This window comes from Bacillus rossius, assembly GCF_032445375.1.
Source record: "Bacillus rossius redtenbacheri isolate Brsri chromosome 4 unlocalized genomic scaffold, Brsri_v3 Brsri_v3_scf4_2, whole genome shotgun sequence".
Classification (NCBI taxonomy): Eukaryota; Metazoa; Arthropoda; class Insecta; order Phasmatodea; family Bacillidae; genus Bacillus; species Bacillus rossius.
Genome location: NW_026962011.1, coordinates 10,057,625 through 10,082,777, shown reverse-complemented (window position 1 = coordinate 10,082,777; position 25,153 = coordinate 10,057,625). Strand labels below are relative to the sequence as shown.

General features: G+C 35.2%; 1 protein-coding gene across 5 annotated transcripts in view; it reads left to right on the top strand.

The window, feature by feature from the left end:
• LOC134541907 (endoribonuclease Dicer-like) overlaps window positions 1–25,153 on the top strand; it is a 224,263-nt gene that overhangs the window by 133,794 nt on the left and 65,316 nt on the right. For all 5 annotated transcript variants that reach the window (XM_063385650.1, XM_063385649.1, XM_063385646.1 and 2 more), the window contains exons 18-21: window positions 2,677–2,870; window positions 4,651–4,881; window positions 17,607–17,819; window positions 23,214–23,519. In XM_063385650.1, the coding sequence (XP_063241720.1) occupies window positions 2,677–2,870; window positions 4,651–4,881; window positions 17,607–17,819; window positions 23,214–23,519 (944 nt within the window). The remainder of the gene's footprint in view (window positions 1–2,676; window positions 2,871–4,650; window positions 4,882–17,606; window positions 17,820–23,213; window positions 23,520–25,153) is intronic.

Here is a 25,153-nt window from a genome sequence, read left to right as displayed (position 1 = left end):
ATTGTTGCCATAACCTACAAAATAATTATGCAGCGGGTTCCGCCATAACCTCACCTTGCACTACAAAATAAATATGCAGTGTGTTCCCAGAACAAGTGATGGTGAAGTAGGGCTATCTTCAGCGCCAGTTTGGAATTACTTTAAGAAACTACCACCAAGCAATAAGGTACAATGCTTTTTATGCCCGTCTGTCATAAAAACAGAATATGGTTCAACCACAGGCATGCACAGACATTTATTTCAGCACCCTAAGGCCAAATCTGAGCTAACAATTTTGCAGGAAAAGTATTCAGCCCTGAAAGAATCAACCAGCAAAATCTCTAAATCTAAAAAACTAGATGCTCAAGTAAACCAGCCTAAGCTTGCAGATTTTGCCAAATGGAGTAATGACCATCATAAACAAAAGCCCTTGACCACAGAAATTGGTAAGTGGTTGGCAACTGGATTTCATCCATACAGCCTTGTGGAAGAGAATGGTCTGAAAATGTTTTGAAACTGGCTCAACCACTGTACAGTTTGCCATCAAGTAAGACATTCAGCAGGAGGGTGATTCCAGAATTGTATGAGAACACAGTCAAGAATCTGAGTACTGTAATCAGTACTTCTGTGTCTAGTTGTGCATCTCTTGCTTTCACAGCAGATATGTGGTCATCTAGAAGTAATCATGCTTTTCTTTCTTTGACTATGCATTACATGCATCAAGATTCAGTCTCAAAACACATTGTTTAGGCTCATACTATTTTGAATGGGATCACACTGGTTATGCAATTTCTGAAAAACTGGCAGACTGCATTAAGAAATGGAACCTGACTGATGCATGCAACACCATTCCTGTATTTCTTGTTACAGACAATGCTAAGAACATGAAGTGTGCTGGATCACTGCTTGTGTTTAAAGAAGTCAGCCACCTTTCATGTTTTGCCCACACTTTACAGTTAGTACTATCTGATGCCAAAAGAAGCTCTACTGAAATGCAAACGTTAGTAAAAAAATATGTAGATCTGTTGGATACTACAAACACAGCACAACAGCAACAGAAAGACTACACAAGGTTCAAAAACAATTGGGGATGGCAGAACTACAGGTGATTCAGGACTGTGAAACTCGCTGGAATTCAGAATATTTGTTGATGGAACGATTGCTGACTATTAAAGAAGCACTTTCAATAGATTTAGCATCTGAAGGCAAACATGACAACCTCAGCATTTCACAGTGGAAATTGGTAAATGCTTATGTTAAAATTTTGAAACCTTTGTATCGGGCCACAATTGAGGTATGTAGTGAAAGAACGCCCACAAGTTCAGTTGTGATTCCTGTAATTTATTTAATTACAAGCAAATTGGAGAAACATTGCTCGTTCACTTAACATGGAATTGTGGAAAGACTTTTGGAAATAATCTACATCTAGCATTGAAAGCAAGATTTCCTGCCTACAAACAGAAGCAACCATACCTGTCGGCAATGATTCTGGATCCTCGTTTCAAGCATATTCTGCTTGAGAAACACGAGAGGAATGCTGCAGTCCATTTCCTTGCACAAGAGTGTCATACACTCTCTTCGACTGATTGCATGAATCCTAAGTGTAAGTCAACACTGTAATTCAATGTTACTATAGGCCATAGGAAGAAGTAGGCCCTATTATTATTACTAGGTGTATTCATTAGTTTGATTTGTACTGTTTCAGCTCCCAAAGAATCTCCATCAGAAGCTCCTGATTCTATTTGGGAAGAATTCAGTTTGCTGGCTTCACAAACACAAAACACATCTGAAACTTCTGCAAATCTATTCAATCAACATTTAAATTTCTACTTAAATGAACCTGTGGTGCACATATCTCAAGATCCATGTTTGTGGTGGAGAAACAATGTGACACTATATGCGACACTTAAAACTGTTGTTTCGAAGTACCTTGGCATACCAGCAACTGAATTTGCTAGTGAACGTGTTTTTTTCGAGTGCTGGTAATGTTACCAGCAAACGTGAAAGACTTGACTAGTGAACATGTAGAAGAACTAGTGTTCCTCCATGAAAATTTAAAATAGCCCTGTAATTCATAATTTAAATATGTATTTTAATTTTTTGTTTTCAGCTTCAGAGAATTTGTTGTGTCCCCATTTTATACACTAATACTAACTTATATTTTAGTGCTGGTAAATGTTTGAATTTAGCTGCATTAAAATAAAAATTAAACAAAGATCCATACACTAAGAATTCAGAATGTGAATTTATGTAAATTTACAAAAGATTTTTTTACTAAGTTTTAATTCCCGATCTCGAACCCGATCCCGACTTTTATAGCTCTATCCCGCTCGGATCCCGTCCCGATGTTAAAATGTCTTTCCCGTTCATCCCTACTTTTTTTTATTCCCAATCTTGCCCACAATCATTCCCTGAAGTTTGTTAGCCATATTATTTTTCTCTGTTTACTATTAAATATCTATTCATAATAAAACACCTTAGTTTGAATAACAGTTGTGAAATTTGCTATATTCATTAAAAACAACTACCCAACAAAACTTTCTGAAATTTTTTTATAAGATGTGCTAAAAAGAAGTCATAATTAGAACATAATATAATGACTTAATAAGGTTTAGTGATGATTTTAAGTACTTTAAAGTAACTGGTAACTGTATAAGCTTTGTGATCACAGCGATGTGAGTTTTGTGTGCTCTGAAGGTCACCAGTGGGAGATGTTGAAGGAAGACTGCACCGTTGCCTCTAATAACTCCGCCCAGACGCCTGCACAGCCATTGAAGGTCCAAGCCTTGTCTGCGGTCGGAAGCATGGTCAAGGCCTTGCCGCTCGGTGGCATCGCAGCTGGAGGAGAGCCCATTGACATCTATAGAGAGGACGAGATATCCCTCGTTGATGTGAGTTCTGAACCGATGTTTGCATTAGTGTTGTCAGGATTTTATTCTGATAGCACTTTAATGTGTGCTGAATCATGCATCTAGATGTGAAGTAAAAAATGGTCAGCTGCAAAAGGACAGTGATGTTGGAGACCACTGACATGCCAGATTAGCAACTTTTCCGGATTATTGAATGTCGTCGTAGCTAACGGAAATCCAAAAAAAAATTAGTATACAATACAGTGGTGTATAAAATAAGTTGCACCGTATTGGTCTGAAAATAGGCCGATCTTTATTGCCAGTTTTGTCAACCTTGAAATCTATAGTTGGCCTATAATGGGGCACTAGCCAAAATAGTATAATTAAACACATACATTTCAAGGAGAATTACTTACGGCATAAAAATGTTATCAGATATGCAATTCTTTGACCTAAAATTACGCCGTAAATACACCTGAATTCTCATTTCTAGAAATTGATGAAATGATAACCTTTTATTGCTTATGAATTAATTAGCATAATACATGGCACCAGTGTTGGCAACTTGTAGTTGCGACACGAATAAATAAATACCGGTACATACCAACAGTAACAAGAACAATAAAACCTATTTGCAATATTGGCTGTTTTATGGTTGATTCATACACGTTTTACATGAAACCATTTTGGGTTTTTTACGTCAAAATTAAACGTACCGGTAAATGTTTTTACGTCACAATTTCTATGAACTTAGAAAATGTAGCCATTGCCGTATAAAATGTTGGCACAACTACAAAAGAATGTGAAGATAAACGGAAACACAGGCCTATGCCTATGTAAATATGAACTCAAATATTTTGGTAAATAAGAATAGCACATTTTGTCAGTTCAATAAATACTAACTTAGTTGAAGTGTTACTGTTGTAATATGCTGCTGATAATCATTTTAGTTAGTTAAAATTTATTTTTCCCTGATTTTGAGTGTGCTGTAGAAGGGGTCGGCCTATTTTCAGACCAATACGGTAATAAGCTGTTCTATTGAAAGAAAATAAAATACAGTTGAATGTTGGTCATCTTCAAATAAATCATTACAGAAGTATGTATGTGAAATGTAATCTGCTACAAAACAGAAAACCCTGTACTTAAATGAAAACCAACATCAACAATAAACTCTATGAAACTTTTGAGCATACTAAAAATGCTAGCAGCACAGCAGTGCGATCTGGTGTCCAAGGGTGTGTTTCTTCATTTTCTAAGATACCAAAGATTTTTCTTAGAGCAGAATACATTAAAATTTGGATTCAACACCCATGAATAACATCCCAGGTGTTGGCTAACTGCAGCTGCAATTTTTACCAAAAAGAAAACCACTCAAGTATTTAAAAATGGTTTAGAACTGTCTGCACTTCTCAGGTAGATACGATTTGGGGGGGGGGGGGGGGATGCTCGCCCCCTGTTCTTAGACAGCCAACTGTATGCCGTGGCCATGTTTATCTTTTGACAGCTCAGGCAAGTATTTCTTTCCGCTAGCTAACAAAAATGTCCCATGTAGGTAAAGAAAAGGCACCATTCACACAAGCACACATGCATTGGGGGGCAAAAACTTTTCCTACATAAGCTCTGTTCAGCATGAGGTGAGACATTTTTGGCAGGTGTCTTTGGTATGTGAATATTCTTATAAAATTATGTAATTTTAAAATTTTTTTCACAATCTCTTTTCCTTTCACCTCCCCCTCCTTAAAAAGTGTTAATAATAGGTTTTCAATAAGTGTTAGTGTACGTGGAGTCCTCGTGTTTGTGTAAACATGTTCTTCTATCTTAGGTGCTGGAATACGATGAATATATGTGCAAATCATTGAACATAAATCCACCCCATAGAAGAAGTGTTCTTGTAAAGTCACCTGGTGGAAGTGAATCATTCTCTCCACATCGGGTCTCAGACACCATGGCCCGGACAGAGCAACATTTCAGTAGAAATATTGCAGTGCCGGTGCTTAAGATGTTGGAAGTCGACGATGACTTTGTCGGCCCACAGCTGTGCCATGTGTTCCAGGTGAGCCGAATGTGTAGGTGGTGAATTTCAAGGATGGTCAAAGCTTTGGAAAACAACCAGACACACTGCTATTTGTCTATCTCTGTGTATCATCACTTTATATATTAGAGCTGGGCGGGATAAAAACTTTTGGGTGTGAAAATAACAATTTCTTGCTGGTAACTTGAAGGGATTAGGAATTATTTGAGACCTATAAATTTCTAAACTTTCATAACTCTTTCAAAGGTAAAATGTCCTTTTTATTTTGCATGTTCAAATATATTAATTATGCATTGATAGAGAAGATAATTTTCATGTACCGCAAAATTACCACGGAATAAGGCTAAACATAATTAATTTTAACAGGGTTCGTACCCACCTTAATATTTGTAAAATGTCCTTAATTTGTTTTTAATTGAATAAGGGCCCTTAAAAGTCCTTAAATTTCACCAAGAATCCTTAAAAACTCCTTCATAAAAATAAAAACTGATAGCATGCAAGTAATGGATAAATGTGGGAATTTTATGTTCGTTTGTTTACAACGTGGCAGAAAATGCTTTGTGCATGCGCAATACAATTGGCAAATTTTTGACCAAATTATTAGGTTTTATATATATAAAAAAAACATTTTGAATTCATGTTTTGTATTTTATATCTCACCGTTAAAGTGAAAACGTGTGTTTTACTGTCTTACTTTGAACTTATAAAGTAAATGTAAATGTGATCAAATTAATGTTTGGGCTTCAAATTTCAGATAGTTACTATGCTTGTGTTAGATATGTGTTCCAGGCATAGTTATGGACAATTGGGGCATATCTGTATGAAGTGAACTAACCAAGGAAATAATTTTTTGTGTATTAACTTTTCAACATTATTTTCTTGAGGAATTTGGTGATGTTACAAATATTTTTCTACCTCATGATAGTGGTGAAGGCGATGAAATAAAGAAGTCCTTAAAAAGTTCGTAATTTTTGATTGAATGAAGGGTGCACACCATGATTAAGATACTCGTTAAATTTAACCAAAAATCCTAATTGGTAATATAGTGGTGAAAGTTTCTCATATTTACACTTTTAAATAAAATGATTTACTCATTTTAGTTATTTATGGCAGTCACCCATGAGACAAAATTATCATTTACAGCAAATTTGCCACTTTTATTTCAGTTTATTATAGTTTATTTTGCTTTCAAGGGGCATTTCGCTATGTCTATAGTGTAAACCATAAATGCAGCCATTAGTCTATTTCTGTGGAAACATGGTGTTAGATTGATAGTTAATTTTAATTTCAACATAGTTTCAAATACTGTCATCACATTTTGCATGTTGTTCATAGTACAACAGTTCCAGAGATTTTGTTGAAGACAATGGACAAAGCCAATTTTCTTTAAAAATTATACTTTTTTAGGCGTGTTATGAAAAAATGATGAGAGTAAATTTTTACAATGTGTGCACAGTATGAAAAAAAAAAATAAGACGGTGAAAAAAGGCTACGTACAAATAAAAAAATCCATTAGTGATTTTATTTTCGGTTTGAAGACTCGTGGTGATGTCATGGTGATTGATGAGTGATTGGCCAGGGATTAGCTCTTGTTAAATTTCTATCCACAGTGGATTCCACATGAACGTAATAAACAAATCTGGTGTTCCGTAATGGTGAACATATGACATGGCATCTTGAGCATATTCATGCGTATGTCGCGGATTGCCAACGTACGTTCCTGGGAGAATCGTCATTGGTCCGACATTCTGTGCCTTTCCGTCAGCATTAATGGCATCTCGAAGGTGGATATACTCTTCGGAACTGAGTTTGATCTGGTTCAATCTGATGAATGTCAATCGCTCAATTTCAACTTTGACGTAAATATTGACAGCATATTGGTGAAATAGACGCCGACATTTCAGGATGAGATTGTTCTCATTTTCACAAACTATCTGTCGATATGAATAATAGTTCAGTGAACTAGCATTTATGTTTGTTCCAGTACTAGTAAATAAATTTTTGTGTTAGTAAAATAAAATAATTGTATTGTATTTATTGTATTAAGAAAAAAATTTAGATATGCTTCTCACCTGTAACAAGGGATTTATCATCTTGAGCGAGAAATGATAACAGTCTTCACCTTGCCAAAATATTTTGGGATATTGTAACATATCATATGATGTGTGCGTTTCGCACAAACAGTATTTCATATTTTCACCAACAACAACTATGGCAATGACATAAATTTTACATCAATAGTTCATGCTTCAGCATTCAATAGGGAAAATCTTTTACAGTTTTATAAGTTTCTGGGAGAACTTTACGACAGCTACAGCTTCACACCAGACAGAATTTATAATTGTGATGAGACTGGAATTACAGCCATCCTCAAATCAACTTCTAAAATTATTGCTACTAGAGGAAAAAAGCAGGTTGGAAAGTTGACTTCAGCTGACAGAGGGAAAATAATTTCCATTGAACTATGCATAAATGCTGCTGGCACACACATGTCTTCCATGCTGGTATACCCTAGACAAAGGATGAAGCCTGAACGGTTAAACGGTTGCTCTCCTAAAATGTGGTTACAGTGCCACATTTTTTATTTGCTGCAGAAAGATATTTTTGAGATCTGGTTTGAGAAATTTCTATAGTTTTCAGGTGCATCAAAAGAACCCCTAGTTCTCCTGTTGAATGGACATTCTACTCATGATCAAAATTAAAATATTCTTATATACCCCGTAGAGATGGGTCGAGTCTTGGTTTATCGAGTCGAGTCGAGTTGAGCCGAGCCGAGCCGAGCCGAGTTGGGTCTGATTGACTCGACTCGAAAACCGAGTCACATATTTTATCAAGTTCGAGACTCGAAACAAGTTTCGAGTTAAGTACCAGCATCGTGACATTTAGCACTTTATTATAGGTTGTCTTAACGTTTTCGCCAAGTCAAGGTTGTCTTAACATTTTCGCCAAGTTATTAATACAGCAAGAATTGATAATGACCTTCAAACAAAACAAATCCCATGCAAACCTAACCTTACCTGCTACCGTGCTACGGCACTATAATAGGTACAAGTGCAACCAAACCTAGGCCTACCTTCATTTATGAACGTGACGTCGTAGCGTGATTTTGTCGATAGTGGCGACAGTTTATAGGACAAAATTATGTCACATGACCATTTTATTTATAAAAACTTATAAAAACCTTGTAAAACAGCGTGCACTGTTTTCATTTTGTTTTACATCCTGTGTTTACTTCAAATACGGTACCGCATTTGTTTACAAGATACGTCAATGGATTTTCACTGAAGAAAACTTTGTACCAAAACGCACATGTATTAATAGTCATCACGTTTATCGTGCCCCGTTTATAATAACTCGTATAAACAAGAGATTTCCGTAACATAAAAATAAAAACGCTAAATAATTATATTATAATATTTAGTAAATAACACCAAGCCGTGAAGCGTGAAAATGGCTGCGTGTGAGGCCAGCCAGCCTTGCATTTTGGAACTAAATTTAGCTGTGCTCTGCTACGCAGCGCTGCGTGTCAATAACGTTTAAGATAAAATTACTTTCTTTTTGTTTGAATAAAATATAATAATAACAACGCTCATGCATTTTACTTGGCAATCAGTTACAGATCGCCAAATCAAATGCATGAAATATTTATTTATTAAACATATTGATATTCTTGAAGTTGTAACAGTTCCGGGCGAATAATCTTGCCGCGGAAAGTGTATTTACATTGAGAAGTTACGTAACTTGACGTTTGCAACACTGACTAGTGAGAAGCCAAAAACGGCATACGAATTTCGGCATAAGTAAATACTGATACAAATATTAAGTGGATTTTACATGGAGAAAAAATTGAAACACGGTAGACCACATAAGCTTAGTTTTTTATATTTAAATAACATAATGATTTGCTAATTAATCATTTAAAATATTTAAATAATGCAGATGCATCTTGGATACACAATTCTTATATCAATGGATGTGTAGTAATATTTTATTTATCATATTTGATGCAAAAAAATATAAAATTATGAAACTCGAACTGACTCGACCTCTTCAAAAATTTTGTCGCTCGAACTCGACTTGACTCGAAATATGAATTGATAAACTCGGCTCGACTCGACTCGAAGCCAAAAAACTTCAACTCGTCCATCTCTAATATCCCGAAAATGTGGGGTAGTTATAGTGAGCTTTTCGCCTCACTTCACTCGCAGACTACGAGCCCTTTGATGTTGGAGTTACAAAACCTCTTAGCACATATTATGACCAAGAGACAGCAGATTGGTTAGAATCACTCCCAGGAAGGGTGGTCACCATGTTTCAGATTGCTGAGATTCTAGAAAAATCCTTCATTATAGCTGCGACAATGAGCAATGCCATAAACAACTTCAAGGTGACGGGAATTCATTTCTTTCATTCAAATATTTTTCCTGGTTCATCTTTCATGCATCAAATACTACTGACCAAGTTCAAAATAAAGAAAAAGAAGTTGCAGATACTGTCAGTAACGAACATTCACTCTGCGTGCCAACACTAGCTGATCCTGTTACCTCTCAAGTCTACAGTGAACCCAGATGTCCACATCATTATGTTCCTTTGAGCCAACAAGATGATTCCAGCCTCAGTGAACTCAATAAACATGAGTGCTTTCACAACATCTCTGGATCAGATATTGCCCATCCCTCGTGTAGTAAAAATAAACATAAGACAGATAAGATAACATGGTGAAAAAGCAAAACTGCGATAATTACAAGTTTTCCTTATAAAAAAGAGCTTGAAAATAAACTTTCAGGGAAGACAAAGGAGAGAATAACATAATACTGGAAATTAATTGAAGAAAAAATTGACACCAAAGTGTAAGAGAATTAAAGGCCACGAAAAGAGCGGGAAAAAGTAAAATAGAAGAAAACTATATTGGAATAGGGTGTGGATAGCTCAGATAGTGAAGAAAATTGCGATACTGATTTTTTGTATTGCGGGTACTTTTATACACAATCTAATGCAGGATGGGTGTCGTGTATAAGTTGTTACAGATGGGCCCACTACTCCTGTGCTGGAGAGGAAAATGAAGATGAAGTAAATTTCATTTGTGAACATTGTAAGCAAGACTAATTGGTTCACTCCTGTAAAAACTAAACTTCACTAACTTGAAAATGAGCTTTTTTTACTATAAGTAGTTATTTTAGAATGTTTATTTAAGTTTATTTATTGTTTTAAAATTAATAATTTTAAATTTAATGAAAATGATAATACTTCATCTTTGTATTCATTATAATACTTTATTATAATTACATATAACTTATCATGTTTTGAGTTAAATTATTACATGAAAACCTTAGAAATTATAAATTTTTACTCATCCCGTTTTACCTATGGGGTCGGGGTAAGATGGGGCATTTGCCTCTTTCTGAAAAAACTTAATTATATCTGAGGGTAAATAAATTTCTGCTATTGTTCCACACATTTAGCTACCCTCGCCCCACTTTCTGACAAGGCCATTTCTCAATAAATAAAAAGTGTCTCCGACCAAATGCTGGAAGTGGGCATAAGTAAATGGCAGACAAACTGACATTAAGTCTATGCTATTAGCAGTGACATATGAAAGAATATTACAAGGCAACAAAATGTTTAAATTCATGAAATTTATTTTTTAAGTCCATTCAGTTTGTAATAAGAGTTCTGGGGTACATATATGCAAAAATTCAATGTTCGAATCCAGTAAACTTAAGTGATATTTACTTCTTATTAAGCTGGCCAGAAAAAGGAAATTAATAACAGTTTCTTGCAAAAAGTTGTGTAATTCATACACCATCCTGCATTATGCTGTTAAGTTCTATGATTCAAGTATAAAAAGTTAAAAGGGCAAACACACACGAGCTGCGGCGCGAAGGGAGTGGCAGGTTTTATACAATGATCCACTTCTTGTAGTCCACTGTTGTCAGTATGGCGTAGAGCAGGGGTGCCCACAAGGGGGGGGGTAACGACGCAGACTGCGTCATTAAAATTTCAGGGGGGGGGGGGGTGGTTAAAAGACAAGAAAAATGTATATATTATTTACATAATTATAGCTTCTAATGTGAAAATACGTTTCTGGTGCTTTGATAATTGAAAGGGATCTTGTAAATCAAATTGGCAGCCCCGCACTTTCCTCAACAAAAGCAGTTTGGCATCTGTCGGTTCAGGATGGAAATATTACCTGATATGACCAAAATTATTAATATAAAATCAGTTTTAATTAATGCAAAATGTGATAAAATATAATACTAAAAAAGTATAATATTATAAAATAATTGAGTAAATCATTGAGAAAATGGCATAAAAAAAATTCGTGGGGGGGGGGGGGGGGGTTTGGGCGCATCATTAGGTTAGGGGGGGTGAGTCATAGTGTTGGGGGGGAGGGGTGGGCACCTCTGCGTAGAGCATACTTACGAACCGTAGCATGGCTTTTTTTTCTTACTCCCTCACACTTTACGATCCTTGATTTGCATGCGTGCGAGTAGACCCATGGCGATGTCAGCATGGGTTAGGAACTACCAATATAAAAAGAAGCTAACTAAACCAACATTAGACAACATTAAACATCCTTATAATCCTTATAATTTTATAGTCTTCTTAATGACGCTAACCAACCGTTCACAATTTAAAAGTATACATAACAAGATGACCCAGTGAACTTCGTACCACCTCAAATTTATTGGATAGTAACTCTTCATAAACGATTATATCAATCCTTATCAACCTTCCAACTCTGATTCATTGAGATCAAGAATTTTAGACGCATCGTGTACAGTTTGGGTTTTGTTTGGTTATTAAATAAAACTTAGTATTAACCTCAGACTTATTCCTCGAGTTTTGCTAAAATACATTTGAATTAATTTGTGGTTATGTCTAAGCCTGCAAAGTCAATTGGCCTTAATAGAATGGCTGATCAAAAAGAATGTTCGTAAAATGTAATTAAATTCACTTTAACCAAATCTATTTTCAAAATCCACTTCCTTTTTTTTTTTTTTTTACGAAAAAACGATTTTAAATGTAAAAGATTTCACAAAAACGCACAGAATGATGAATAACAGTCATGCATGGCACAGCTCTAATTTATCGAGTCTTGCTGAAACACATTTAATGAATTTGTGGTTATGTTTAAGCCTGTAAAATCAATTTCCCTTAATAGAATGGTAGATCAAAATGAATATTCACAGAATTTAATAAAATTCGCTTTAACCACATAATTTCTCAAAATCCACTACCTTTCTTTAACGAAAAAAACAACTATAAATGTAATAGATTTCACACAACTGCACGAAATGAAAAACAGTTATGCATGGCGCAGCTGTCAAACGAAAGGTCCACCACGTACACCATCTATTGAATTTAATTCCCATACCAAATTTTGAATTTAGATTTTTTTCACTATTTTGGCTATTCTAAACCACCCCAGAATTGAGGTGAACAGCAAAAAAAAATTATTATTCAAACCGGTCTGAACAACAAAAAAAAAATTATTCCAACCGGTCAAGACATTTTCAAGTTTTTGTGTGACTAACGCACTGCAATTGATTTTTATATAAAAGAGACTAACTAATGCTCGGCATGTGTTGCAATGTCTCTTTAATTTTTTTTCTACATTTTTAAAAGTACACTAGAGTCCCGTTATAGTGAGGTGTCACGGTTCCGGGTTTGATCCTCGCTATAACCGTGTCCTCGCTATAACCGAATTGGACAAATTTTGGCCCCCAAAAAATAAAAATTAACCGAAAATAGCATAAAAATTGTGTTTAAACCTGTATAGTTGGAAAATAACAGGTTATATTAACGAAATCTTAATTTCTGTGAGCAGATGTGTGAATTCTCTTTAAAACGATACCCCATAAGTACGGATGCGATCACCGATTGCGTCAAAATAACCAGAATACCCTACCACGCCACGTAAGTATAGCATCTCAGCCCGCGGCCGACGCAGCATTGTCCTGCTATCTATTGTCGACGCGGGCTGTCTGCTGGCGGCCATGTTGGTTCGGGATGTAGCTAACAGGTGGTGCTAGTGTAGCGCGACGATTTAATTCCTTACAAAATAGCAGGAGTGCGGGTGCGGCAACGCACGTACGCCTCAAACGAAATAGTCGCTGGAAAACTATACTTTTTCATTTAAATAAACCTGTCAACTTTTTTAGAAAATAAATCTGGGATTAAACTCAAACCATCACCACCCCTTTCCCGGACAAATACCCCAACAACTGACCGAAACAAAAGTTACAAGAAAACCGTCCTAGCGATTCGGAAATAAATACGGTAGTGCCTACTAGAGGTGTAAAAGTAACGAAAAAATGCGTACCCGTATGTATTCGTTACTATAACAATTAGTACTCGTTACTATCGTTACGTTACTCGTTACTTCTGATACCGCTAAATTTGCTATGTTATGTTGCAGCAACGAATCCAGTCGTATTGCGTACGCGTACAGTATGACGTCGCGTAAATAATAATAAATAGAATATAAACAATTAATAGTTTTTGTTAACCAAGAAACAATTAAATCTCATTAGAGCGGCTTTTTAATATTATCTCTTTTAAGATAACTACAAAAAAAACGTGAAAATATACGCGATTATAAAAACAAAAACATACATATTTCTAATTTGTAAAAAATACTTTCTTACGTTGTTTCTGTTCCAATACACACGGTACAGATAACTAACGGACGTTTGATAAAATAAAGAAAGGACGGGATTCTATTTTTAAAGCCACGCACTTAGGTGGCGACTGCACGGCTGAAGAATGTGACAGGCGTCAACGGCAAGATGTCTAGTGGCGAGCGAGAGGGGTGGAGATAAAGCAGACAAATAACAAAAGCGCGCTTCAAGCTCTCACGCCGTAAATTCCTCAAAAATACCTCGTTATAGCCGTGTTCTCGCTATTACCGTGCTCGCTATAACGAGATTCTACTGTAGGTATACATAAACAGTGTGTGTGAGTATGTCTCTATCTCACCCTATCTTTATATCTATCTCTATCTGTTTAGTTCTCTCTATACCTAACTCTATCTCTATATATCCCTTTTCCTTCCTCTCCCCCTCTCCCTCCCTCTTCCCCTTTCTCACACTCTCCCACCCTCTATTTTCCTGTGTTCTACCCTCTCACCCACCATTATTATTTGGACTATAGCAAAGAGGAAATACTATAAAGCCCCTACAGGAAACTATCCACACGACTCCCGCGCCACCTTAAATTCTGCTTTAAGGGTTGGTGTTATCGTAATCTCACCTAGGCAGGACCTTCCTCGTGTTTTGAAGGTCAAGTGTGTAAAATTTCATCGAGATCAGTTCAGTGGTTTAGGAACGCATAAAGGACAAACGCAGAAACATTCAAAAGTAATTTGAAGTGGCAATGCCCATACTAAATGACCGAATTTGATTTTTTTGATTTTTCGGCTGTTACTTAGGGTTTTTTCCTAAACCATCCCTGTAATTAGGCAAACAAAACAAAAAAATCATTCAAATCGGTCAAGCAGTTTTCTAGTTTTAGCGAGACAAACGCACTGTAATTGTGCAATTGAAGTTTATATATAGATATGTAGGTAACCTAACATAAACAACCATCCTAACTATTATTAAGTATTTTTAATGCAGCTAACCTAACCTAACAATTATTCTTTAAAATGGTCAATTACTGGTAGACTACTTGTAGTATCACAATGCCCTCTTAGATAATTTTGTAAAATGTGTCGAGAAGTAAAAAAAAAAAAAAATGCAGTTTGGAATTTCCATTATAATTGGCTTTCCTTTAGAATCACCCTGGTTTATTTTGACATCTTAATTGTCTGCTACAATTCAATTGGATTACATACATAATCTCGTAATGTTTTTATTCTCAGTGAGTTTTGTATATATATATGTATACTATACAGCTACAGATACATTTTATCACATTTATTTGCTTTACCTTGAATAAAATTAAGTTCAATCTTTTACTCATTTGTATGTTGAGTACTTGCAGTTTAAAAAAATAATGCTGATTAATTTTTAAATGTGAAGTAGCATAACACTAAAAATTAGGGTCAGAGAAATTTATAATTGATTCAGGGTAAACTTGTCAGGGAATTTTATTTGGGATTTCATGTTTTTGTATCTATCTCTCACAGATGCACATACACAGATGCCTCTTCTGAGAAGATGGTGCTAATAACAACTCAACTTTTTTGGTTATTTTATGGAGGATGGAAGATGCAGTTGCACAAAATAGAAGAGTAACATTCTTCCAAGTACAAAGAACTGTTATAATTGTTTTGTTCAATGTACATAAATCAAGAGACCGACAGCGAGATTCTTCACACTAAATTTCACTGTTTTTATGTTTTTGGGTGCTGTATGCTTATAAATTTTCCTCAAATTCTTGCGTAGTGTTTCAGAATTAGTAAAACTGCCTGTTCTTAAGAGTTTAAGAGTTTTAAAAAGATGCTGAGTTATAAGCAATAATTAATTTGGTTTGTTCAATTTCATGTGAAGCTACATAAATTAATCTTGTTCTTTAATATAGTAATTTTACTAATTTTTGTTTTTACGATTTTGGATTTTTATTTACAAGCAGAGGCATTTTGTTCATATTAAGTTTCATACAATGTTCGTATTCAGGATGTGCTCATTAAAAACTTACTCAAGCATTGAAAGTTATATCTATCAACTTTTCTTAATGTATCATGTTGGACTTATCTTCAATGATGCTTTAGATCTATTTTTTTTCCATTTTGATTCAAATTGAAAAAAAATTGTGTTCATAAACCCCTTGACTGAATTATTTATATTTACAGTTTGTATTAGTTTTACTTTTTATAGACTTTATCTACCTTAGTAGAACATGGCAATTATTCTTTCAGATGAATTATAACTTTGTGAGAAGACTTTTTTTTAGGGTTGTGCGAGAATAAGATTTAGGCCTCGAGAAATTTTCGAGAAAGAAAATATTTTTCTCGCGAGAAACGAGACGAGAATGAGAAATTTTTAAATAATCAAGATTTACTGTAGATATCACTTTCAAAATATATTGTTCTGTACATAAAACTGTTGTTTATCATATAGAATGTCAATTTAGTTGCCTGTGCACAACTGACATGCACCACACGTTATGTAAGCCTACACTAAATTATAAATAAACATTCACTCACTTAGGTAAAAGTCTAGTAGCTAACATGTTAATTGTGGTTCCCGTTGACTTATCTCCACTTTTTGTGTAATACTGCCACAGTGATATCTCCACATCTTCCATTTTACCGTTAAATCAAAGTTTAATTTGACAACAAAGTTTAACTGTTAAACTGTTATATTCCCGCAACGGTTTTTTTCCCCACTTGGTTACGCCGCAGTTAGAGATAAAGCAGTATTAGGAAATTATTCTCATATTCCTAATAACATTTTACAGACGTCACATTATTTATTCATACCCGCAGAGTAGCTCGCGTAAACGGGAAACTCTGGTACTGTAATGAAAACAAAGAAATTGATACTAGGGAGGCTTTGGCTGGATTCATTACTCGTGACGTCTTACGACTGAGTGAAAAAAAGGTGGAAAAGGAAATGGGATGAACATACTATTTATTCTGCCTTTTCAACGGGTTTGAACACACATTCACGTAATTTTACGTAATACAAGGGCGTGAATTGTTCTGCGTGTTCAATCCATTCCTTTACATTCCAGTCCATTTAATAATCACATGACTTGCGCAGTCTTTTATTGGAAATGAAATAAGAAACGGAACAGCGAAGCAGACTCGGTCTGGCAGCATGACCACCATTTCCTTTTGTTCGTTAAAAAGTAAATTTTGTATTTTGCCGTAATAATCAACATTTCAGTATGCTATTAAACATCACCGAACAAAATATTATGACTAAATTAAAGGTAATGCTTTTAATAACTTTACCGTAATAACGTGTATGTAAACAAAACCGATTTTGTAGGTTATGTTCGAACGTATTTTATTATGTATTACGCTTACGTAATTTAAAAATTAAATACTGCAGTTTTTCTTTCAGGATAAATTGGAATTTCATATGACAGTTTTTATTCACAGTTTCGGTTATTGATAAAGGTTTTGGATGGTTGACTATCAGCTAGTCTAATATCTCTTAATGGTTGCATCATGTTTGCTTTGTGTTCCGCCAAATAATTTTTCGTCCAAACAGGCAGACACGTTTGGTATTTTTAAAACATTTAAACTAAAATAATGGCAGTGTGTATGTAATGATCAACATATAAAAATACAACTATCAATATCAAATTTAGTTTCCATACCAAATTGAGTTGTTACCGGTACCGAAAAAAATTCTGGTTTTTTTTTTTTCGAAATTATTTTTCTCGCTCGCTGTTCGAGTGTGCAATATTTCTCAAAATTTTTCTCGAGGTTCGAGATCTCGCACAACACTACTTTTTTTTGCAATTTTGTACTTTTCTTGTTATGACTGTAACTGGAAAATACAGTTATGAAATTTATCCAAAACAGAAATTTGTTGTGTTAAAACAACTCAATGTTGCAGCAAGGTGGCACAACCGTTAAATATTTTACTGGTATTAAGGAGGGCTTAGTTTCAAATCCAAGTTTGTTTGCGGTTTCCTGAAAGTACTCCGCCAAATGGTTGAATTGTTTTTTCTGTAGACTGGCTAGTTTTTCCAATATCCCCTACCTTTGGTCTTGTGTGTCCATCTCTATAATGACAATAAATATAAATAAATAAACAAATAATAAATGTCATTCTGTCTGCTAGGCAATATGTACATCATCAGCCAATGACATAGTCAACCTGGAGCGACTAGAAACACTCGGCGACAGTTTCCTGAAGCTGTCAGTGAGCCTTTACCTGTTCGCAGTATTTCCCAAGTTGAACGAAGGCAAGCTCACACAGCTGAAAGGCAAGATTGTGGGCAATCGCTACCTCTTCTACTGCGGCAGGCACATAGGCCTCCCAAGAATTATGAAGGTATGTAGACAGATCTGCAAAACCTTTGGGATAAAATATCAAATTCATTGTGAATATTTTTTTAAGAAGTGCAATTCTGTGGTTTCTGAGCATATAATTGATAAGGATATTTGGTTCTTATTGAACATTGTGTTTCCAACAATAATAAAATTGTAGTGTATCTATAAGTTCAGTTATGATTTATGAGCAAACTTGAGCAGTGTTTTTTTTTTCTTCTGAATCTGACTAAAATTCACACTTAACATTTAACTATTAATGGTGTTATTGTGACTTGGGTAGCTGGGTTTGAAAGGATATCACAATTAATTATTTCTGGGTCTTTTTATTTACTACACTAAAATTTACACTTTATATCTTTGATTGTAAACAAAATAATAAACACATTTTTCTATTACTAGAGACAAGATTTTGTTGATTTATTTTAAGGCTTATTTATTTAATAAAAATGGATATTTCGGTGTTGTTTTTATGTTTTATTAATTCTGTTTAATTCTTAATGTCATCACATTATTCAACAAATATTACATTTAAATGTTTCACAATATGTACTTATTTCACCAAAACAGTGTCAGTTTGACATATGTGATTCACTTTTGCAATATAATAATTTCTAATTAAGCATCTAACTCAAGTATATAAATAAAAATAAATCGCAAGAATTTATGTGGTATCAAAATGTACCAAGGTCGTAATGTAAAAAATGATTTGGCTTTAAATAGCCACTGATGAACCAACCGCAATCCCCAGGATGTAGTTTTTTTACACTACAAGGATCAGTTGGATTAAGCAATATAGATTTGACACTGCATATACTAAAGCCTCCTTTAAACAATAATTTTTTAGGCTTGCCAATAATTTCAGTAGGTTTGGGTTGTAGAGGCCGTTTAATTCTGTGTAGAACATCAAACTTCTGTCGACTTTGGTGTTCTTAATCTTTGATAGAAGGCATAAAATAGCGAAAAAATTAATATGACATGCATCTCAGAAGCATTAGTTGAGCAAAAATTTATAAGGATAAATTGAGCTATCTTATCAAATGTTTGAGACATGGATTTGACTTACGTGACTTAATTCCTGTTGTCCTTCGTGGGACATTGGATATCAACAAAGCATCTCCATCTGGTCCTGTTTTCAACCAACCTCTTTACTTCTCTCCACGACTTACCTTCTTCCATTGCTTCCATGTTTTACAGATCATCACCCTCTTCTTTTTTTTTTTTTTTATCCTGTGGGTTCAAATCCAGGTCCTGTCTCTCAATGATTCCACTTCCCTTCTGTGTTTGTGACATGGAGAATCTGTTAAAACGCAGGAAGTAAAAACTATCAATTATGTCAATGCTGATTTGTGTTGGCTCTGCTGCGTCCTTTTCTATTCATAGAGTGCAACAATTCTCTGTCACAACCTCACTTTCTTACTCAAATAATCGCACTATAAACCTCGGCAGTCATGAGTTTGGACCACTTTTACTTAGGCATTAAAATAACCTTCATTTTGATACTTATTTCAATTAAATAACATGTGAGGGTGAATTACTAACTTAGTACTGATGCCAATCAAAAGATGGGCAACCAATTTTTTTTTATTTGTACTTACATCTTGTGCTACTGATTGGTAGAGACAAGATTATGTGGTGAATTGCAATAAAACTGAAATAACTCCGAAAAGCATGTCAAACCACAGCATAAAACCAAAATGCAAGTTAATTCACCATATAAGACCGAAATGCAAGTTAATTCATAGAGTTAAGTATCAATTAAGCAAACCTTGATTCAAATTGTCACCTCTCACCACCTCCAGCTAGCTCAATTTAGGTGATGAGTGGAACATACAGGTTGCAGGTCACGAAGAAAGAAGAAATTTATAAACAATGTTCGATGTATTACCTGGTTTTAATTATTCATTAAAAAATCATAAAATATTTAGCACAACAGAGCACACAACAAAAATTTAACCAGTACCTCCCTAAAGGGGAAAAACACGTAGACTTATTACAAATTACATTATATTGCCCGGATAAGTTCCGAGCAGCAACGGCTGGACAAAACTCTTTGTCGCCTCGCTGTGGGCTTCGCCTACGACTACTGTCAAAAAAATTCAAATTAATTTAAATGTCCAAAAGAAAGATCTTAGGCGTTGCCCAGACCGTAGCCGCAAAGTTGTACTTCAAAATAACATTGCAAAAATGATGCGAGCCATCGCCCGACCACGACCTCTCGGCACGGTGCTCAGACAATGACTAACTTTATAGCCTTCCTTTCCTTCGTGCAGGCAGTGTCCTGGGCTCGCTGATGTAATTATCAGCCAATCACGGCGCATGGCAACAGAGGCTCTACGAAATTCTTACTTCTGTTCCCACGATGCAGCGATTTTGTCTCTTTCTCACACTCCCGTGACTGTGACTCACACGCCTAGCGTGTGAAACAAAGCCTCGGTCGTGGAAATAACGAAGGAAAATCACGTCAGCACGCGCCTTCCCACACAAAGAAGCCAGCAAAAAAAAAAAAATTACTTCAAAAATAAACGTATGAATTTTAAAATTATAAACAATAAACCCGGTGAAATACTTTACGTCTAACTTCGAAAAAGAAAAAAAAACTTTACATCATTTCAAAAACCTAACCAGAAATTTAACAAAAAAATTTATAACAAAACATTATTACTGGATTGCATGAGGAAGGCTGTAATCTGGGTGTTACAAAATCTTAAAAAAGTAAACTTTTATGTTAGAAAATAGAAAATGTCATTATTTTGGGATAAAAAATTGTACGAAAGTGCATGAATCAGAATAATTAATATAATTTCTCTTATTGAATCACTTTTAAACCACATATGCTTTCTAATGTATTTTTATTGTTCTGAATGTATCTGTTTTTAGAACAATTTTATTTTTTGTAAAAATGCAGCATATAAATTTTATCGTTATTTTGGTGGAATTTGTGTTACCAAACAGATTTTATAAAAATAAAAACAATAATACTGAAATTGTCTGTTTTAAAAATGAATTTGTACTAAAATAAAACCATAAAATCTTATCTCTACTGATTGGTATAAAAATTTCTGTAATAATAAATGAGGGGATTGATGGAATAAAAAAAATAATGAAATTATTTTTAGTTAAGGCAAACCATGTGTGATTTGTTATTTGATGTGTTATATTGTATAAAAGTTACCTCTCTTTTAAATAACACATTAGAGTATGTCACTTAATCTTAATTGTACAAGGCATCCACTCTAGTGAGTAACAGAAGTATTTCTCGACCGATATTCATTGCCAGTTCTGCCTGTGCATATCCGGCATATGTATATGTACTCTAGTTTTGACATGCATATTAGGTACATGCTGTTTACCAGTAAATCATATTCTTGCATCAGTAGAATGTTATTTACATGTGTACAGTTCAGAATTATCTTACCAGAGTCCAAATAAATGTTTCAACTAGGGGTGTGCGGGAATAGGTTTTTGTACTGCGGGAAATTTTCGGGAAAAATAAATTATTCCCGCGGGAAACGGGACGGGATCGGGAAAATAAAAAAAAAGCAAAATTTTAATTCTAATATGAAAAGATGGCCATTTAAATGTTTCTTGCAAAGTTAGTTGTTTTTTTGCTGCTATTTCTTTTGTCTGCTTCACTTGCCCTTTTTTCAGCGGCAACTTCATATTTTTTAGCATCCTCAAATTCTTTTTTATAGAAGGGCGTTTATTGAGATGTCTTAGTAATCCAGACGTGCTACCATGCTCGCATCTCAAAAAATTTTCACACGAGACACACTTTGCCAGGGATTTACTGTCAGACGTTCAAAATACTTCCAAACACTTTTAGGTTTACAAGTAACAAACTGATCGGTTGCGACCTCCATTATTTGTAGGCTGCTAGTTTGTTTTAATACGGCATCGAAAATAGGAACAGATACTTTAAACAAACAAGCCTTAATAACGTAACGTCAGCCGACAAAGGCCGCCAAACTAAACAGTAAACAACTATTTTTTTTCTCCCAAAGCAAAATCATAGATGTTTAGATACTCGTGAGCAGTGGTGTAAAACTACATTATTTCATATTTTTCAAAGTGCCAATACAGTTCTCTACATCACCACTGCTATCAAGTAATGAGAACGGTTACGCTTCGTTATGAAACGCAAGTCTAGTATTTCTTATATCTTTGGCGATAAGGTTGGATTGCGCATGTGTTTTGTTTGTGTTTAAGGACACACAGTGGTTTTAGGTTAAGTATTCGATGGTGATGGCAATAACGTTATATAACTGACTATTCACGTATCTTGTAAATTTGTACCCTTGAAGAAATATATTTATGAACGCATACAATATTGAAGGTACTCCATGTACGTTGTTTATATTTCAATTAGATATGTGTAAACGATTATCATAATTGACTGCACACCACAGCTGTCGCTACGATCAACATACGTTTAAAAGATGTTTTGCGTTTAAATAGTACGGAAACTTCAAAAATGTACGAATCCATAAAAAATATTGTTGTAAAAACAGTTTGAATTGATAGAAAACATTTTCACATGATTAGTAAACATTTGTAAATTTTTAAACAATTTCCCAAAAAATTCGGGAGTAATAAAATTCCCGCCCGGCATTTCGGGAAGCCTATGTTCCCGACTTTTTTCCCGAAGCGTCGGGATCCCGCACACCCCTAGTTTCAACACTTAAAATTTCAATATGACAGCCATTTGGGTGAATGTAAGAAGCAAGCTTTCAGTCCGTGCCCAATTTTTTTTCTTCTTCTTCTTGTAATCTGGAACAGCTCTTCTTTGTCATCACAAAGTGGTGGAAGGATGAAATTTTGTTGGCGAATTGGAAATATTTATAGGTATGTGGGATATGCAAAGCTTTCAAGCTTTAAAACAAAAGAAATAAAATCATACACACTTCTTTGGCATTGGCACAGACTGCCTTAGATATGAAAGTGATTTATTTTAAATTCATTATATTTTTGAAGCTAGAAAGTAATGTTAAAAAAAAATTTCTTCAGTATTTAAATTCCTTAAAATCACTTTTATGTAAATCATTTGAAGCTCAAAATATACACAGAATTTTTTTAATATATTTTTTTTTAATATTTGGCTAGTGGCATTTTGGCATGTTCTTACAATGCTATGACTATGACTGATGTGGAGGATTTTGTTTGTAGCTTTATTACATTGTTAGTAATGCCATTCATAGTTATTGTGTTGAGATATAAATTCTTATATAAAATGGTGACAGGTGCATATTTTAAGTTTTTATTAATGGACTACATTCCCCAAAAAAGTTCCATATTTTAATGTTTTATCCTAATTACTATTCAAAAATTATAATTGAATGATAATTTGTTAATTACCTGAGAAGCCAAGCATAAGAGACTGTGCATTGTGGCCTACCAGGTGCACGACTTTGCCCCGATGTCGGACTGGGTCCCCCCTGGGTTCTGCGTGCTGCGGTCGCTGCAAGAGGTGCTCCGCCTGATCGGGGTGTCTCCCAACATCCTGTACGACCTGTCCGTCCCCCGCGTCGAGCAGCGGGCGGGCTTCGTGAGCGACGAGATCCAGGACGAGATGGAGCAGAAGCTGTTGGCCTGGGACGGGGAGCCGGGCACCCACAGCTCCATGGAGGCATTCCTGAGCCAACGGAGCATCGTCGACAAAGCTGTGGCGGACAGCGTCGAGGCGCTCATCGGCACCTACCTGCAGGTCGCTATTAACTGTCACAAAACCGTTGTGTTAAGGAAGATTATGTATACCTCTCTGATAGTGATGGGATTTTCGATACTTCGATACCTTGATACTTTCGATACTTGACGGTATCGCAAAGTATCGAGTATCGAAATTGTAAGTTCGATACATTTTTTCGATACCGGAGTGCTTGTTCATTTGTATTGAATTAAGTTTTGAGTCACCATCGTACAAAATACAACTGCAGTATAACCTCGATGATACGTTCCCGTTTCACACGTTTTTACAAAGCGGAAAAGTCATAAAATTAAAAAAAAAAAAATTATATTCCTCCTGATAAACTACGTTTTAATGCTTTTATTTGAAAAATGTTCATTGTTTATGTTTACCTTCGCAAACGTAAGAGTATAACTTTATCGCACCATAGATATGTATAGTATCAGGAAGACTGTGCACTTCACTAGTAGCATCTATGGTCAGCACCAAGCGAGACTAGTGGCGCAAACTAGCAATGATTATTGAGGCCACTTGTGGCGGCCTCAGTCTTGGATATTATTATTATTTTTTATTTTGCGTAAAGTTTATTCTAAGATGATTAAATTTTTTATAACACTATTTATGTCCTTATATTATTTAATGGTGTATTTTAATATTTATTTATTGTAACTTTTTAATAGTATACTTGGTTTATTTTACATTAAGTACTCTTACTCTGTAGTGGGACGTACGAGAAGTAACGAGAACGATCTAGCGGAGTGAGGGGTGGTAGCAGAGGAGGGGGGTGATGTCAGCTGACGTGACGAGTGGGAGGCGGCTGCCAGCTGTTTGTGAAGAGAGTGTGTTTTTAACCGCCGGCCGCGGAACTGCTCGTGAATGTAGGAATCGCATCCCAGCCATGGGGAAGTTGTGTTACGTTACATGAACAAGAATTAACGGCAATATGACGGTAATGCCATGGCACGTTTGGCGAAGCGAAAAACGTGGTGGTACACGAGCGCGCGATGGTGTGGGGCTAGTGCACGGGCCACAGAAGCATTGCGCTGCTAGAAGCGCAAATAGTGAGTGGGGTTTACGCCTGACCCCGGGAGTCTCCAGCTTCAGAGGTATGCTTCAGTACCAAATAAGTATGAGAACTGGATTTTAGTACTTTATTTTCCCGGCTGGTACGATTTACAGAAGATGTGTATTGAAAACAGAGTGCGGCGACGAGATTTAGTGGTTGGATTATATAGGCTGAAGAACGTCATAATTTCGGTTCCTCCCCCCTCCTCCGTAATAGACTTTTTTGGGACTTTGGATTAGAATTAAGGGTGTATGTCTCGTTCCAGGTCATGATTTTAGATTTATATTAATCACTAATCAACTTTTAGACATTTTCAATCGTTTAACTTTCATGAAATGAAAAATATATATAGTTGCATACTTTTTGCATAATTAGCTGCCAAAGTTACATTTTTAACCTTTTTGGGTTGTACAAATAAGGAGAATTTAATTTATTGCAGAACTGAAACTTTTTAGGTTTAACTGCAATGCCACTGGCTACTTCAAGAAATGGTTTGCATTTCTTTCAGAAAATATTAATTAATTTTACCTGACATTTCAAAATTCTCAAAATTTGTATGATCTTGACAGCCAAGAAACATGAAATGAGT